Source organism: Leptodactylus fuscus, chromosome 6 (assembly GCF_031893055.1).
Source record: "Leptodactylus fuscus isolate aLepFus1 chromosome 6, aLepFus1.hap2, whole genome shotgun sequence".
In the NCBI taxonomy this organism is placed as follows: Eukaryota; Metazoa; Chordata; class Amphibia; order Anura; family Leptodactylidae; genus Leptodactylus; species Leptodactylus fuscus.
The window spans coordinates 123,066,358-123,081,812 of record NC_134270.1 but is presented as its reverse complement, the minus strand read 5'-3'; the positions used below and the strand labels follow the sequence as shown (position 1 = coordinate 123,081,812).

Here is a 15,455-nt window from a genome sequence, read left to right as displayed (position 1 = left end):
CCAGGGCTGTGGAGTCGGAGTCGTGTACCGACTCCGACTCCAGCTTTAAAATAAAGTATTAATATTTCATAATTGAATTTTCATATGAATTTTATAAATGTTACTCAAATACATATGTTCTATCAAACTATGAACAACAGTGATAAGCAGTTCTGCTGGAGATAAAGACATTTCTTACTTCTTGTGTGTCACTGTTCTACACTGCCCTTATGTATTCTTATACTTGGTTAACCTCATGCTGCCCCAACCCCCCTACTTAGTTTACAACAGTAAATTTATTGTTACGAATTGGCCATTTATGAAGGAGTCGGAGCCGGAGTCGGAGTCGGAACCTGATAAAATCCAGGAGTCGGAGTCGCAACTGTGGCTTACCGACTCCACAGCCCTGCTCTATACTATGTGGGAATTGGTAAAGGGATAATTTACTGTGTGGAGACCAATAAAGGGATAAAATACTATGGGGGCCAATAGTGTGGCCCAAATGAGGGGCATGAGGAGTGGTCTACAATTTTAATTAGAGAAGCCCCATCACCGAACCAAAAAGAGCCAGGTCAGGTAATTTTTGGGGAGGGGGAGGTCCCTTTCCATAGGTTGCCTCAGGTAGCTATACATCTACTGTCCTTTACCGTTACCTTGCAGCGCTGGAGTTCTAAATTCAAATCCAGGCAACGACAACAACTGTATGGAGTTTGTAAATTCTCTCCATGTTTGTGTGAGTTTCTTCTGGTTACTCCAGTTTCCTCCATCACTCCAAATATAGGGAGTTTAGATCTTGAGCTCTATATGGGACTGTGTTGACGATATCTTTAAAGTGCTGCAGAATATGATGGTGCTATATAAGTAAGTAAAGTAAATAATCAAATGTGAGCACCTTGTCTAGCACATACCCTTCTCTGCATTGATTTATCATTAGGGTTGAGCCGATCTTGAGATGTCAGGATCGTTTTTAAAATCCGATTTCCGATCATTTTCCATCCGAACCCGATCCCGATTCCAATCCTAATGTAAGTCAATGAGATTTTTTACTAATCGAAAATCGGATTTTAAAAACGAACGCTTCAATTTTTGGACTCCACGCTGTGTAGTGACTAAAAAATCCCCCGGCTACTGATGCTGGGAGTAGGCGGGGCTTGTTGTGGCACACACAGCGGCACGCACAGTGCTCTGCAGACATGGGCAGTAGAAAGAAGAGGAGCAAAAGCAGCGTGGAGCGGCAGGAGCAGCGCTTTTGTGCAGGTAAGTTGAGCGATAGGAATCGGAATTCTGTTCCCGATCTTTTTTAGGCGGGATCGGAATCCGATCGTGATCGTGAAATTACTTTGATCGCCGATTGGGATCCGATCCTGATCGCTCAACCCTATTTATCATGGCTCCAAGTAGCAAGACATTTCTCCTGCTACTCCAGAGTAACTGCTGGCTGACATAGAAACCCTGAAGGCTGATGGAGGACGTGGTTTGTACTTTCTGGGAATAGAATTGTTAATAGGGATGGTTCTTGGAAAGGAAAAGAAGTTGCAAACGTTATAAACTGAAAACAAAGAAAAAAAACTGCTTGGCTTGCCCTAATCCACTACTAATCCAGATGTACCAAACTAGTAGTGTTAATGTTCTATTCCTCAGTGGTCATCTGCTGTAGCTGGTATCTTCAGTGGAGTCCACTGACTGGCTAGAGTAGTCTTGTGTTAGTTCACTGACAACTTTTAGGCCGGGTTCACACGGAGTTACGTGCCGCGAGATTTGGCACGTAGACGCCGCGTGACCCTTTGCGTGCCGTACACGCTCCCATTCATTTCAATGGGAGCGGGGAGCGTATGCGCCGCGCTAGTTTGCGGCCGTGCATTTATTCACGGCCGCAAACTAGCGCGGCGCATACGCTCCCCGCTCCCATTGAAATGAATGGGAGCGTGTACGGCACGCAAAGGGTCACGCGGCGTCTACGTGCCAAATCTCGCGGCACGTAACTCCGTGTGAACCCGGCCTTAAGCAAAAACCAATGGAGGACTGCCAGAGCATCTGTGCTGGATCAGCAGTGGAAGAAGAAATCAGTAGTGTTTTTTTTTTTTTTTTTTTTTTTTTTTTTCCATTTATAATATATGCAGCTCTTTTTCTGAAATTAAAACAACCTCTCTAAGACAATGTGTGACCAAGTAAAACAGAAACTATAAAATGAAGAAAACATGAGGAATAGACAGAAGCTGGTTAGAAATTTTATTAATTCCAGTTCAAGACATTTATAGACTGAATCCCTCATCTTTGATGCTGTTAATATGTGCTCTTAGACACTTCTTGGAATTTTGTTGAAGACACTACTTTTTCATCAACCACTTCCTTGACAAATGTCTTCACAATTGTTTATTTGGTAGATATTTCTGCTTCTTCCTTACTAACAATTTTGTCACCTGGAAGGGAACAAAACAGATTAAGATTAGGAAAGGAGGACAGTACCAATATTTCAGATTAAGCTCCCTCTTGAGGTGGCTTCAGGCAGTCAGAATTTTATAATTGAACTGGAATCCTAGAAGTAAATTATGAGATGAGCCCAATTACTATTGGTCTACCAATTCATATAGAGATTGTCATTAATGGTGATAACTTACTTTTCTGAGTTGCCAATCGTGAAGCTGACACTGTGCTGTTGACAACAAATAAAACAACAATTGGAAATTATAGTATATTTCTTGTCTCTGAAATATACAAAAGCTATATATATATATATATATATATATATATATATATATTAATTCAATATAAATCAAAAATTAAGACTGACTGCTCTATAAACATTATCACGGAATTTGTCTATACCTTAAATTTTCCCCATCCAAGAGTTTCGTGTAGGTGGCAATTTCCTGCTCCAGTCTTAACTTGACCTCAAGTAGCCTTCCATATTCCTGGACATGGTGGTCATAGTCTGATCTTAGTTGTCGAAGGTCGAGTTCAACTTGGGAGATCAAATTCTGGATTTCCCCAAGTTGTGCTCCATATTGACCTTCTGTGTGTACTAGAATGCCCTCCAGAGCCTGTTTCTGGAATATTGAAAGAAGGAGAGAATATTATAATCTAGAGATTAGAGATGAGCGAACACTAAAATGTTCGAGGTTCGAAATTCGATTCGAACAGCCGCTCACTGTTCGAGTGTTCGAATGGGTTTCGAACCCCATTATAGTCTATGGGGAACATAAACTCGTTAAGGGGGAAACCCAAATTCGTGTCTGGAGGGTCACCAAGTCCACTATGACACCCCAGGAAATGATACCAACACCCTGGAATGACACTGGGACAGCAGGGGAAGCATGTCTGGTGGCATAAAAGTCACTTTATTTCATGGAAATCCCTGTCAGTTTGCGATTTTCGCAAGCTAACTTTTCCCCATAGAAATGCATTGGCCAGTGCTGATTGGCCAGAGTACGGAACTCGACCAATCAGCGCTGGCTCTGCTGGAGGAGGCGGAGTCTAAGATCGCTCCACACCAGTCTCCATTCAGGTCCGACCTTAGACTCCGCCTCCTCCGGCAGAGCCAGCGCTGATTGGCCGAAGGCTGGCCAATGCATTCCTATGCGAATGCAGAGACTTAGCAGTGCTGAGTCAGTTTTGCTCAACTACACATCTGATGCACACTCGGCACTGCTACATCAGATGTAGCAATCTGATGTAGCAGAGCCGAGGGTGCACTAGAACCCCTGTGCAAACTCAGTTCACGCTAATAGAATGCATTGGCCAGCGCTGATTGGCCAATGCATTCTATTAGCCCGATGAAGTAGAGCTGAATGTGTGTGCTAAGCACACTCATTCAGCACTGCTTCATCACGCCAATACAATGCATTAGCCAGTGCTGATTGGCCAGAGTACGGAATTCGGCCAATCAGCGCTGGCCAATGCATTCTATTAGCCCGATGAAGTAGAGCTGAATGTGTGTGCTAAGCACACACATTCAGCACTGCTTCATCACGCCAATACAATGCATTAGCCAGTGCTGATAGGCCAGAGTACGGAATTCGGCCAATCAGCGCTGGCCAATGCATTCTATTAGCCCGATGAAGTAGAGCTGAATGTGTGTGCTAAGCACACACATTCAGCACTGCTTCATCACGCCAATACAATGCATTAGCCAGTGCTGATTGGCCAGAGTACGGAATTCGGCCAATCAGCGCTGGCTCTGCTGGAGGAGGCGGAGTCTAAGGTCGGACCTGAATGGAGACTGGTGTGGAGCGATCTTAGACTCCGCCTCCTCCAGCAGAGCCAGCGCTGATTGGCCGAATTCCGTACTCTGGCCAATCAGCGCTGGCCAATGCATTCTATTAGCCCGATGAAGTAGAGCTGAATGTGTGTGCTAAGCACACACATTCAGCACTGCTTCATCACGCCAATACAATGCATTAGCCAGTGCTGATTGGCCAGAGTACGGAATTCGGCCAATCAGCGCTGGCCAATGCATCCCTATGGGAAAAAGTTTATCTCACAAAAATCACAATTACACACCCGATAGAGCCCCAAAAAGTTATTTTTAATAACATTCCCCCCTAAATAAAGGTTATCCCTAGCTATCCCTGCCTGTACAGCTATCCCTGTCTCATAGTCACAAAGTTCACATTCTCATATGACCCGGATTTGAAATCCACTATTCGTCTAAAATGGAGGTCACCTGATTTCGGCAGCCAATGACTTTTTCCAATTTTTTTCAATGCCCCCGGTGTCGTAGTTCCTGTCCCACCTCCCCTGCGCTGTTATTGGTGCAAAAAAAGGCGCCAGGGAAGGTGGGAGGGGAATCGAATTTTGGCGCACTTTACCACGCGGTGTTCGATTCGATTCGAACATAGCGAACACCCTGATATCCGATCGAACATGTGTTCGATAGAACACTGTTCGCTCATCTCTACTAGAGATCAATCAGCAGTATATGTGTGGCTACTATATACAGAATACACCCTGGAAGACCAGCAGACTCACTGTTTGCAGTAGAGATTGTAGTTCAATTGAAAGACTCTGGAATTTACGTTTCAATTCTGTGACTTCTCTGCTAGAAGATTCATAACTTTGTTTGCACACAGCGACTTCCTTGCTGAGGATTTCAGTCTGTCGGATAAATATGGAAGCCAGGAATTAGTGGGGCCGAAATAAGTTCACTTACTGCTGAGAGTCCCCTGTCATTTCCAATCAGCGTACCTGTGCTTGGTACCACATCTCCACCTCCTGACGGTTCTTCTCCACAATGTTCTCAGACTGCTGTCTCACTTCTGCAAGGATCTTAGACAAGTCAACTGGTGCAGCAAAGTCCTCTTCTACATTGACCTCTCCTCTTATCTGTGACTTACAATTGGCCAGTTCCTAAGAGAAGGAAAAATAACAATAATGCTACTCAGTTAGTCAAGTCTAAAAATATCCCTCTAGAGACATTGGAGAGTGACAGGAAGGTGCAAGGTAGATCCCGCCGCTAAATGACCATGGTTAGCCATACCTTCTCATGGTTCTTCTTCATAATGATCAGCTCTTCTTTTAGGCTTTCAATCTGCACCTCCAGATCAGATCGGACTAGGGTTAACTGATCAAGGAGCTTACGTAGTCCCGATAGATCATTTTCTACTGCAAGTCTAATGGACTGTTCTAACTCAAGTCTACAGGGCAAAAGAGTAAAAATTAGATGAATTCTTCACTATATGTGATAATGACACATAGTCAAAGCTTTTTAGGATTTTATCTCACTTACTTCAGTTTAAAGTCAATAGTAGCCAGTTTTGTGTTATCAATCTCCAGTACCAGTCTAGTATTATCAATGGTGGCCTGTTCAATCTAGCATGGAATGAGTAAAAACAAATAGCTGGCTTAGACAAACCAAAAAAGCAATAAAACATAAAGTAATATAATGAATGTAACCTCAAATGCACACAATGAAAGAGCTATTATGCTGCCATCTAGTGGTAACATCTGGTACAGCAACATGATGCTAGTGGAAATCTACGAAGGTGCATGTCATCACAATAGATATAACATTACCTGAGCCTGTAACTTGCTAATTGTTGCGTAGTATCCGCTTGTGTCAATGGCGCCATTGTTAGTCGTTTTGGCATAGAACTCATGGATTTTAGCTTCTAGGTCATTGTTAGATTGTTCCAAAAAGCGAACCTGATAAACCGGAATATTATATTAAATCCATAACTACAGATTATATTTGTATAATACAGTGGTGGACAACAGGATATAATCTTGGCATCTAAGAAGAGGCCCAAGGGCTGTACATTAAATTCAATGGACCAGTGTTCTCAGGATCGATGAGGATTTTATAGGTCAGATTCTTATTGGTTAGTTTATAATTAATCTATTTATAGAATGTACAATGCAACATAAAGGAGTTTGGCATTGAAAGCAAGTTATCTCCTATCCATATGAGTGGGGATCCCAATTCTGAATGGAACGGTTGTCAGGCAGCACGTGCACCTCTCCAATTTTTCAGTGAGAGTGCCTGAGATAGCAAAGCACTGTATTTTGCTGTGTAATGAATGAAGAAAGAAGTTCACATCTCACCGGATCCTCTAAATACGTTCCTTTATTATATCTTCATTAAAATAATAGATGACAGACAAGTAGTGAAAAGTCGGAAAAACATACAAAAAGTGCTAATAAAAAAAGTTCTCTAGAGATCCTTGCTTAAGTAACACATCGTGATCTAAAGACACACCCTTTATTCACATCTGTTTCCAATTTCAATTCAACTGTCTTAATATTCTGTCTTTCAATAAAGTTTTTCTTGTAGTGTCGTATTCAGACTCTTTTTAGCGTTATTTTTACCTTTTCTACCTACAAATACACACTTCAAGATATTATATATACATACACTCACCGGCCACTTTATTAGGTACACCTGTCCAACTGCTCGTTAACACTTAATTTCTAATCAGCCAATCACATGGCGGCAACTCAGTGCATTTAGGCATGTAGACATGGTCAAGACAATCTCCTGCAGTTCAAACCGAGCATCAGTATGGGGAAGAAAGGTGATTTGAGTGCCTTTGAACGTGGCATGGTTGTTGGTGCCAGAAGGGCTGGTCTGAGTATTTCAGAAACTGCTGATCTACTGGGATTTTCACGCACAACCATCTCTAGGGTTTACAGAGAATGGTCCGAAAAAGAAAAAACATCCAGTGAGCGGCAGTTCTGTGGGCGGAAATGCGTTGTTGATGCCAGAGGTCAGAGGAGAATGGCCAGACTGGTTCGAGCTGATAGAAAGGCAACAGTGACTCAAATAGCCACCTGTTACAACCAAGGTAGCCAGAAGAGCATCTCTGAACGCACAGTACGTCGAACTTTGAGGCAGATGGGCTACAGCAGCAGAAGACCACACCGGGTGCCACTCCTTTCAGCTAAGAACAGGAAACTGAGGCTACAATTTGCACAAGCTCATCGAAATTGGACAATTGAAGATTGGAAAAACGTTGCCTGGTCTGATGAGTCTCGATTTCTGCTGCGACATTCGGATGGTAGGGTCAGAATTTGGCGTCAACAACATGAAAGCATGGATCCATCCTGCCTTGTATCAACGGTTCAAGCTGGTGGTGGTGGTGTCATGGTGTGGGGAATATTTTCTTGGCACTCTTTGGGCCCCTTGGTACCAATTGAGCATCGTTGCAACATCTGATGGCTACTTTCAGCAGGATAATGCACCATGTCATAAAGCTGGAATCATCTCAGACTGGTTTCTTGAACATGACAATGAGTTCACTGTACTCCAATGGCCTCCACAGTCACCAGATCTCAATCCAATAGAGCATCTTTGGGATGTGGTGGAACGGGAGATTCGCATCATGGATGTGCAGCCGACAAATCTGCGGCAACTGTGTGATGCCATCATGTCAATATGGACCAAAATCTCTGAGGAATGCTTCCAGCACCTTGTTGAATCTATGCCACGAAGAATTGAGGCAGTTCTGAAGGCAAAAGGGGGTCCAACCCGTTACTAGCATGGTGTACCTAATAAAGTGGCCGGTGAGTGTATATACCGTATTTTTCGGACTATAAAACGCACTTTTTTTCCCCCAAATTTTGGGGGAAAAGAAGGGTGCATCTTATAGTGCGAATGTGGCGCCTGGCATCCGCTGTAATAGAGAGGCGGAAGCCGGCAAGTGATAGACGCCATTACAGGTGCCGGGGTCTGCGACATCGCTGCGCTCCTCTGCCCTGCATGAAGCCAGCAGCGGGAGGAGTGATGCTGCTATTCCGCTCCTCCGACCCCCTGGCTTCATGCAGGGCAGGGCAGCGATGTCTCAGTCCCCGGCGTCTATCCCTCCCCGGCATCCGCCTCTCTAGTACAGCGGATGCCGGGTCAGTATCGGTGGCCCCTTCTCCCCCGGGGCCGGTCCCCACCGGCCCCGTACCTGTAAAGTTGCAGGCCGGCTCCTGCGCGGTGATATCGCAGGAGCCGACCTGTTCGGGTGACAGCCGGGAGCCTAATGAGGCTCCCCGGCCTGTCACTGCTATATATTAGTATTGCGGCTGGGTCTATGACCAGCCGTAATACTAATAGACAGAATGTCCCATAGACGGCAATACAGTTGTATTGCCGTCTATGGGACTTGCAATCAAGTGACCGCAGGTTCAAGCCCCGGGGGGGGGGGGAATAAAATAGTAAAAAAAAAAAAAAGCTTTAAAAATATACAATAAAAATATGAAATAAATAAAAGTTCTACATCACCTCCTGTCCGTAGAATATATATATAAAAGTAGAAAATCATATATCATAAACCACCGGGTTTTTTTTTCAATAAAAGGTGATCTAAGCAATAGATATTCCCCAAAATGGTATAACTAAATAAGTACTTCTGGCCCCGCAAAAAAAAACACTCTATGCATCCCCGTACAGCTGCAGGGTCACCTGTCAATGTGGCCCTGCAGCTGTTGCAAAACTACAACTCCCATATATTAAATATTTTACCAGTTTTTGCTTCAAAATTTTTTTCCCCTATTTTCCTCCTCTAAAACCTAGGTGCGTCTTATAGTCCAGTGTGTCTTATAGTCCGAAAAATACGGTAACTAGTTACAACCGCAGAATTCCAGCAATTGAAAACCATCCATTTATTTGGTCCCATTCATTTGGTTTCATTCATAAAATTTGAATGTACAGATATTAGTCCCTGATTGGCTTATTTAGTCACGTGGTACGGGTTCTGTTGAATCAATGGCTTATATGCTCCGTAGGAAAGGGAACTTTGCATGCACAAGCCTAATAAAGTTTTAAATAAATGGATGGTTTTCAAGTGCTAGAATTCTGTGATTGTAACAAGTTATACATGTTGTGGGGATTCGCTCAGGTAGATGCTTGTAGCAGTGCAGGGAACAGGGACACAGACACTGGGTTGCACACAGGTTCAGGCTTTATTCACTTGTAGTGCATAGGCACAAATAACAAAAACAAACACCTTCTCGGCTGAGAACTGACTTAAACAAAGGAACACTTTTCCCTGACTATACAGGAGACTGGCTACTAGTCTCCCATCTTGGCAACAACAACGGGTGGCACAGTACCTGCTCTGTAGGTTTGGTATGGAGAGATCAGCTCTGTCAGTGTGGTGCCACCCTGCTAGTCTTCACATTCAGACTGTTATTAGGGCCTGATTAGTCAGCTGACCCCCCTGGTGTGAGTCTTTACCATACACCCTTTAGGTGCCTGGCTGGAATGTACCTGTCTTCCCAGACCACACCCTTCACTCTCTCACAATGTATATATAATATCTTGAAATGTGTATTTCAACTTCCTATCATGGCGCCACCTTGAGTGGTTGCCTCGATACAGAGCTCCAAGCTGGGAGCAACCTTTACCTTCCTTTTTCACTCTTTTTGTCTGTATCTTCAAGAATCCTGTAACCAAGCAAACTAGCACTATGAATTAGCAACTATAAATCGAATGAAAGACACTGTGGAGTATATTTTTCCTTTTATTTCTATTGTTAAGCATGGACAAGACTCAAGACCTGAATCAGCTGGAGTTTTCCTGTTTGCACATGTGCCTGTTACCATCCCCCCAGAAGCTAAGGAAAGCATGTTTCACCATGCGGCATGGAGGAGAAACCTGCATGGAAGTGCGGACTTCTTCTTTCAAGGAGATGATTTCTGGAGTCTATTACTGATGTGTGAAGATGCCTACAGCTGACTGGTATTTCTTTCTATTACTGTGGTCACGTGGGACTCTGTTACAGCCTGGGAACCTACCATCACCCACATACCCCATGAGTTTATGGAAGCTTGGCAAGAGAGCAGCAGCCTGTATACCTGGATGGCTTCAGACTTCTTTGGGCAGTAGAACACAGTGGTAAGAAGAAAGGAGGAGGAGGAGGGCTTGTGATGAAGGACATTTGGGGCATTTTTTGTGGTTAATGGACAATAGTGCTGATACAAGATACCAAACTATCAGCTGTGAGCAGGAGATCTCACCACCTACCAAAGGAACTACCACATGTTATCATGATAGCTGCATATGCCCCCCACCTCTGCAAAAAAAAACGTTTCTGCCTGTTATATCTATATGCTGTGACCCCCCCTCATCATGTCCTACAACCGCAGTAGGCTGTATTATTAACATCACTTCACACAGAGAACTAAATGATCCTGCAGTGTGTCTGTGTTTCTTTCTTTTTTAGTTGCTATGATTCCTAGGATTTCTCTATCTACCTTGAGCTTGTATGTGTTTTCTCTCGTGTTATATACTACTGTACCATCTATGGAACTGTATCACTGAAATTTCCCCATTGTGGGACTATTAAAGGATTATCTTATCTTATTTGTAGGTAGAAAAGGTAAAAATAACGCAAGAAAGAGTTTGAATACCACACTAGAAGAAAAACTTTATTGAAAGACAGAATGTTAAGACAGTTGAATTGAAATTGGAAACAGATGTGAATAAAGGGTGTGTCTTTAGATCACGATGTGATACTTAAGCAAGGGTCTCTAGAGATGCAAGTTAGCTACGACTAAGGGGCACCATGGCCCCGAAACGTGTCAGCAACTTTTTTTATTAGCACTTTTTATATGTTTTTCCGACTTTTCACTACTTGTCTGTCAACTATTATTTTAATGAAGATATAATAAAGGAACGTATTTAGAGGATCCGGTGAGATGCAAACTTCTTTCTTCATTCATTACACGTTTGAACGCTTTGTAAAGTCCCAAGGGTTGGTTCCGCACCCCAAATTTCCTCCACTAGTATGTGGTAAGTGAAGAATCACAGATACTGTGTTTGCTATACTGTATTTTGCTATCTCCATTCACCTGATCAGTGGGAGCCTGAGCAGTCATACCCCCACTAATCTGCAAGTTATCTCTTATTCTATGGACAGGAGATAATTTGCTTTTGTGGGAACACCCACATCTTTTTCCTTGCAAGTAAAAGGTTTAGAGACATAGATGTCAGCAGATGTAAAACGTCTTCAAATTTTACATCTGCTGCCATCTATGTCTCTAAACATCTCTAGGATTTGTGAGAAGGTGACAGGCAGACTCCTGGAATCACGGTATACCTCCCCCAGGTTTCTGACATATGTGTGGTCCAGTGCGGGTCTGAGTAGGCCTCAGGCCCCTGTGGGTCCTAGGCTTATTACTGGGCCATAAAAGGCTACAGAGCCTGCACTTCAGGGCAGATCCTGGAAGCGAGAGGAGGCACCTGGGTCTGTCCTGAAATACTGAGAGTTTGGTGAGACTGTACAGTGCTACTTTGTTCGTGTGGTTGGTAGCAAGCCACATGTACATTTATTTTTTACTGTTTAGTTAGAGCTCGGATAAGCAGGGTTTTGTTTGACATTTTGCCTGAAGTTAAGGCTGTATTTTATTTCATTTATTCTGTACCTGAAGTGAAGTTTTATTTATTTCCAAATAAACCTTTTAGCACCAGACATTGTGTCCCTGTCTCTGACTGGTTGGGTCCATACCATTGCTGCTAACGAGCTACCTTCGCCACAGATTCCAATTCAAAACCTGCACACTCACCTTCCCCCTCTTCCATCCTCAACAACTGATATTATCACCGCCCATATATAAGACTGGTTTCATTCTATGTCATTGAAGTGTCATTGTTAGCTACTGAGACTGGGCTCTGACTGCTATCTGTGCCTGATCGATTACTACACCCCTGGATCCCATTTCAGGTCAGGGCTTCATTTGACCTACAAGCAGGTTCCTAGAACAGAATAGTTTGGGGATAACAGCATTGGATGAAATTGATAAGTCTTACATTGTTACACAATGTCTACAGCAGTGGCAACCATACATGCAAATCTATAACAGGTTTTGAATTCTACAAACAGATCAGTACTTACCTTTTCCAAGTAGGAAGCCAGACGATCATTCAGATTGTTCATGGTCTCCTTGCTATTGCTGGCAAAGAAACCAGCGTCTAGTCCACCATTAAAAGCTGGTGCTTTCATACTGGCCATAGAGACATTTGCAGAGGACTTTCTAAAGCTGCCAGAACCTCCTGCCATACTTAGTGCCCTCCGGGTGCCATCCATACTATATCACCTAGGTTGGTGGATGTTGAGGGAGGAGAAGACCATTACTTTCTTAAGGTTAAAGGGGTATTCCCAGCTCGCATACTCAGCAGTCTTTACTGTTGTAAAATCTTCTTTCTTCCTGGTTTCGTGCATCATTTGGTGGGCGGGGTTTCACATGCAACCTGCCGTTTAGCTCCGCCCCCAAATTCATGTGTAGCTCCGCCCACCCATATTGGACTATGAAGTACAGGCAGCAGCAACTCCATTCTGTGTTACATACAGAGACTGACTGTCTCTGCCATAATGAACACAATTGAATTAGCTAGCCTGATAACTGGGAGAACAGAAGAAATGAAAGCAGCTCCTCTCCCCTATCTGAGTGCAGGACCTAGGTCACGTGGTGTAGACACAGGAATAGCTAGAAACACAGGCTCGCTCCCTGCACTTAGCCCCTCCTCCCTCCCCCTGAGAGCAGCAGATACATCACTTGACTCAGGAGCAGCTAAGTCAGGGCTGTGGCCACAAAGAATTGAATAAAGTAAGATAGTGGACAAATAAAGCAGTTTTGCTGAAGCAATGTATTTAGGAAAAGTCTTACATCCACATTAACAAGCAGTATAGATAGGATCCTTGTGATGGGACAACCCCTTTAAGAGAGACTGAACAAGTGCAGGAGGAAGAATCAGTATCCCCTCTGCCCTGTCTAATTTACCCAGTGGTGGGGGAGGGAGAGTTTTTATCTGCACAGACAACTTGCATGACAACATGTACACAAAAACATTCCTGTAGCTATAACGACGTGACATGAATTTCCTGCCGCACTACATTTTATAAAAATAAAACATAAACAAAAATAAACATACCGTATATACTCGAGTATAGACGGTACCTTTTTTAAGACCTTAGCATTATATTTAACATCCCGTGAGGTTCTGCAGTAGTTCTCAAGACTCCAACTGGTCAATTGAACGGTTTTGTTGATGTTGTGGGTTCTAGTATGTATGGTTGTTCAAAGTCAGTATGTAAACTTTCTACTATCCTAGATATTCCACGGCCAACTATAAGCGGTATTATTGAAAAGTGGAAGCACTAAAAAGATCATAGCAACTCATGACATGGCAGAGAATGTAAGGTTACAGAGTAGGATCGCCAGCCAGCTACTGACAAAAAAAGAACAAAAACGGACACCTATCATAACAAATATTAACGGACACTAACTAATGTGTCCGTTTTTTTAACTGATCCATTTAATGGATCAATTCAAAAAAGGACACACTAGCACCAGTTACTGTCTGTTACTGTCTGTATTCTTTTTTTGTTTGTTTCTGCATTCTGAGCATGCACAGAAAAAAAGGACACAAAATAACGGACAGTAACTGATGGCTATCAGTTACTGTCCGTTATAAATCCATTGCCCACAGACTTCAATGTTAAAAAAAAATAACGGACACTTGCTATGCATTTTGTCTAATGGACAGAAAAATCCTGCATGTAAGATTTTTTGTCTGCTGGAAAAAAAAAGACTTCTGACGGACTGGGTGTAAACAAACACAAACGGACACAGGATAAAATCCCATTGAAATGAATGGAAAGTTCAACGGATTTCTGACGGTTCAGCTAGTGTCCATTGCTAAAATCTTGGACAATAGCTATGGACACTGCTGAGGGTCACAAACTGTAGTGTGAACACCCCCAAAGAGGGAGTGTCCCTTCAGTGCTCTGCTACTGCAATGATATAGGACGCTCCCCCTTATCTTGCTAGAGAGAGAGAAAAGCCCAGGAGGTGGAACAAACACTGTGCAGCACGGGAGCCCTGCCTGCTACAGAGATGAGATCCTGCAAGGGAGAGAAGAGCTCCATACAGCAAAGTGAAAGTAAAAAACACAACAGGTACCTGCTGGGGTTAGGGTTCGTTCACATGGCGGAAACCTTTTCCGTTGTGTGGCTCTTTCACGCAGCTAGCCACGACGAGATACCGATGCAGTGCATCAACAACTCGTCACGGCATCCCACTCTTGATTAAGCCAGGATGAACAGGCCTTTACAGAAGAGAGTCTCGAAACCGTGGATACCGCGGCTGACTTCACCGCGGAATCCGTGTGAAGATAGGGCATTTTGCATTTTTTTTCTGCTATCTGAAAAAATTGCTAGTGGAAAAAAACTGCAAGTGACTCTCATTGAATGGGAGGTGTTTTTGCAGGTGAATTTGAGGCGGATTCCCTTAATTCCTATTAATGTCAGGTATTTGGGGTTATTAATTTAGTTTTATTAACTCCATGTGCCTCACATTAATACCAATTAACCCCATCATGTCCCTCACATTAACCCCTGTGTGCCTCATATAAGGGTTACTAGTATATGAGACATATGGGGGTACTAATAAAGGACCTTAATAATGAAGATACCTAATTATTACCTCCATATGTCCCACATATCAGTAACTCTTATTGACTTTAATGAGTTCCTTTTTCTGCTAGCAGAAAAGGGAACCCATTGAAGTCAATGGGAGTTTTATTCAGCGCTGAATTTCCACACCAAATTCCTCACCATTTTCCTCTGTGTGAATAGTCAGCAGATTTTTGCTGCGTTTTTTTGAGCCATAGTCAAGAATGGCTACTAAAGGCATGGGAAATATCTAGGAAGCTTCTTATATGTCTCCCTTCTGCTCAATGTGTATTGAGCTTTAGCTCAGAGAAACGCAGCAAAATCTGCAACAAAAAAAGCTGCATCTCCGTAAGGGTCCATTCACACGGAGGAAGATGGTGCTGAATTTGGTGCTGAATTTGAGCACTGAAAAAAAGCCTCCCATTGACTTCAATGGGTTCCTTTTTCTGCTAGCAAAATATGATGTGCTAAACCCCTTGGTGTTCGGCCGCTTACACGGATACCTATGGCGGGGAGGTATTCGATTGAATACTACTCGCTCATCTCTAATTACCACTAATTGCCGGTTACACATGTACTTACATTGCTTCTAATGGGAAA

General features: G+C 43.3%; 1 protein-coding gene across 1 annotated transcript; it reads right to left on the bottom strand.

Moving 5' to 3' along the window:
- Window positions 1-2,352: 2,352 nt before the first annotated feature.
- LOC142209389 (keratin, type I cytoskeletal 47 kDa-like) lies at window positions 2,353-12,488 on the bottom strand. Its single transcript, XM_075278375.1, has 9 exons — window positions 12,297-12,488; window positions 5,992-6,120; window positions 5,705-5,787; window positions 5,456-5,612; window positions 5,164-5,325; window positions 4,948-5,073; window positions 2,806-3,026; window positions 2,598-2,632; window positions 2,353-2,399 (listed from the first exon to the last, which is right to left on the bottom strand). Exons 1-9 carry the CDS (start codon window positions 12,486-12,488, stop codon window positions 2,353-2,355), a joined length of 1,152 nt encoding a protein of 383 aa, XP_075134476.1.
- Between the last annotated feature and the right edge of the window lie 2,967 nt (window positions 12,489-15,455).

Excerpts from the sequence above, each read along its gene's own strand:
- LOC142209389 (XM_075278375.1), bottom strand. The coding sequence starts at position 12,488 with ATGGATGGCACCCGGAGGGCACTAAGTATGGCAGGAGGTTCTGGCAGC. Across the intron at positions 5,613-5,704 it reads ACTATTGACTTTAAACTGAA|ACTTGAGTTAGAACAGTCCA; the intron begins GTAAGTGAGATA and ends TTTGCCCTGTAG. Across the intron at positions 5,074-5,163 it reads AGATGTGGTACCAAGCACAG|ACTGAAATCCTCAGCAAGGA; the intron begins GTACGCTGATTG and ends TTTATCCGACAG.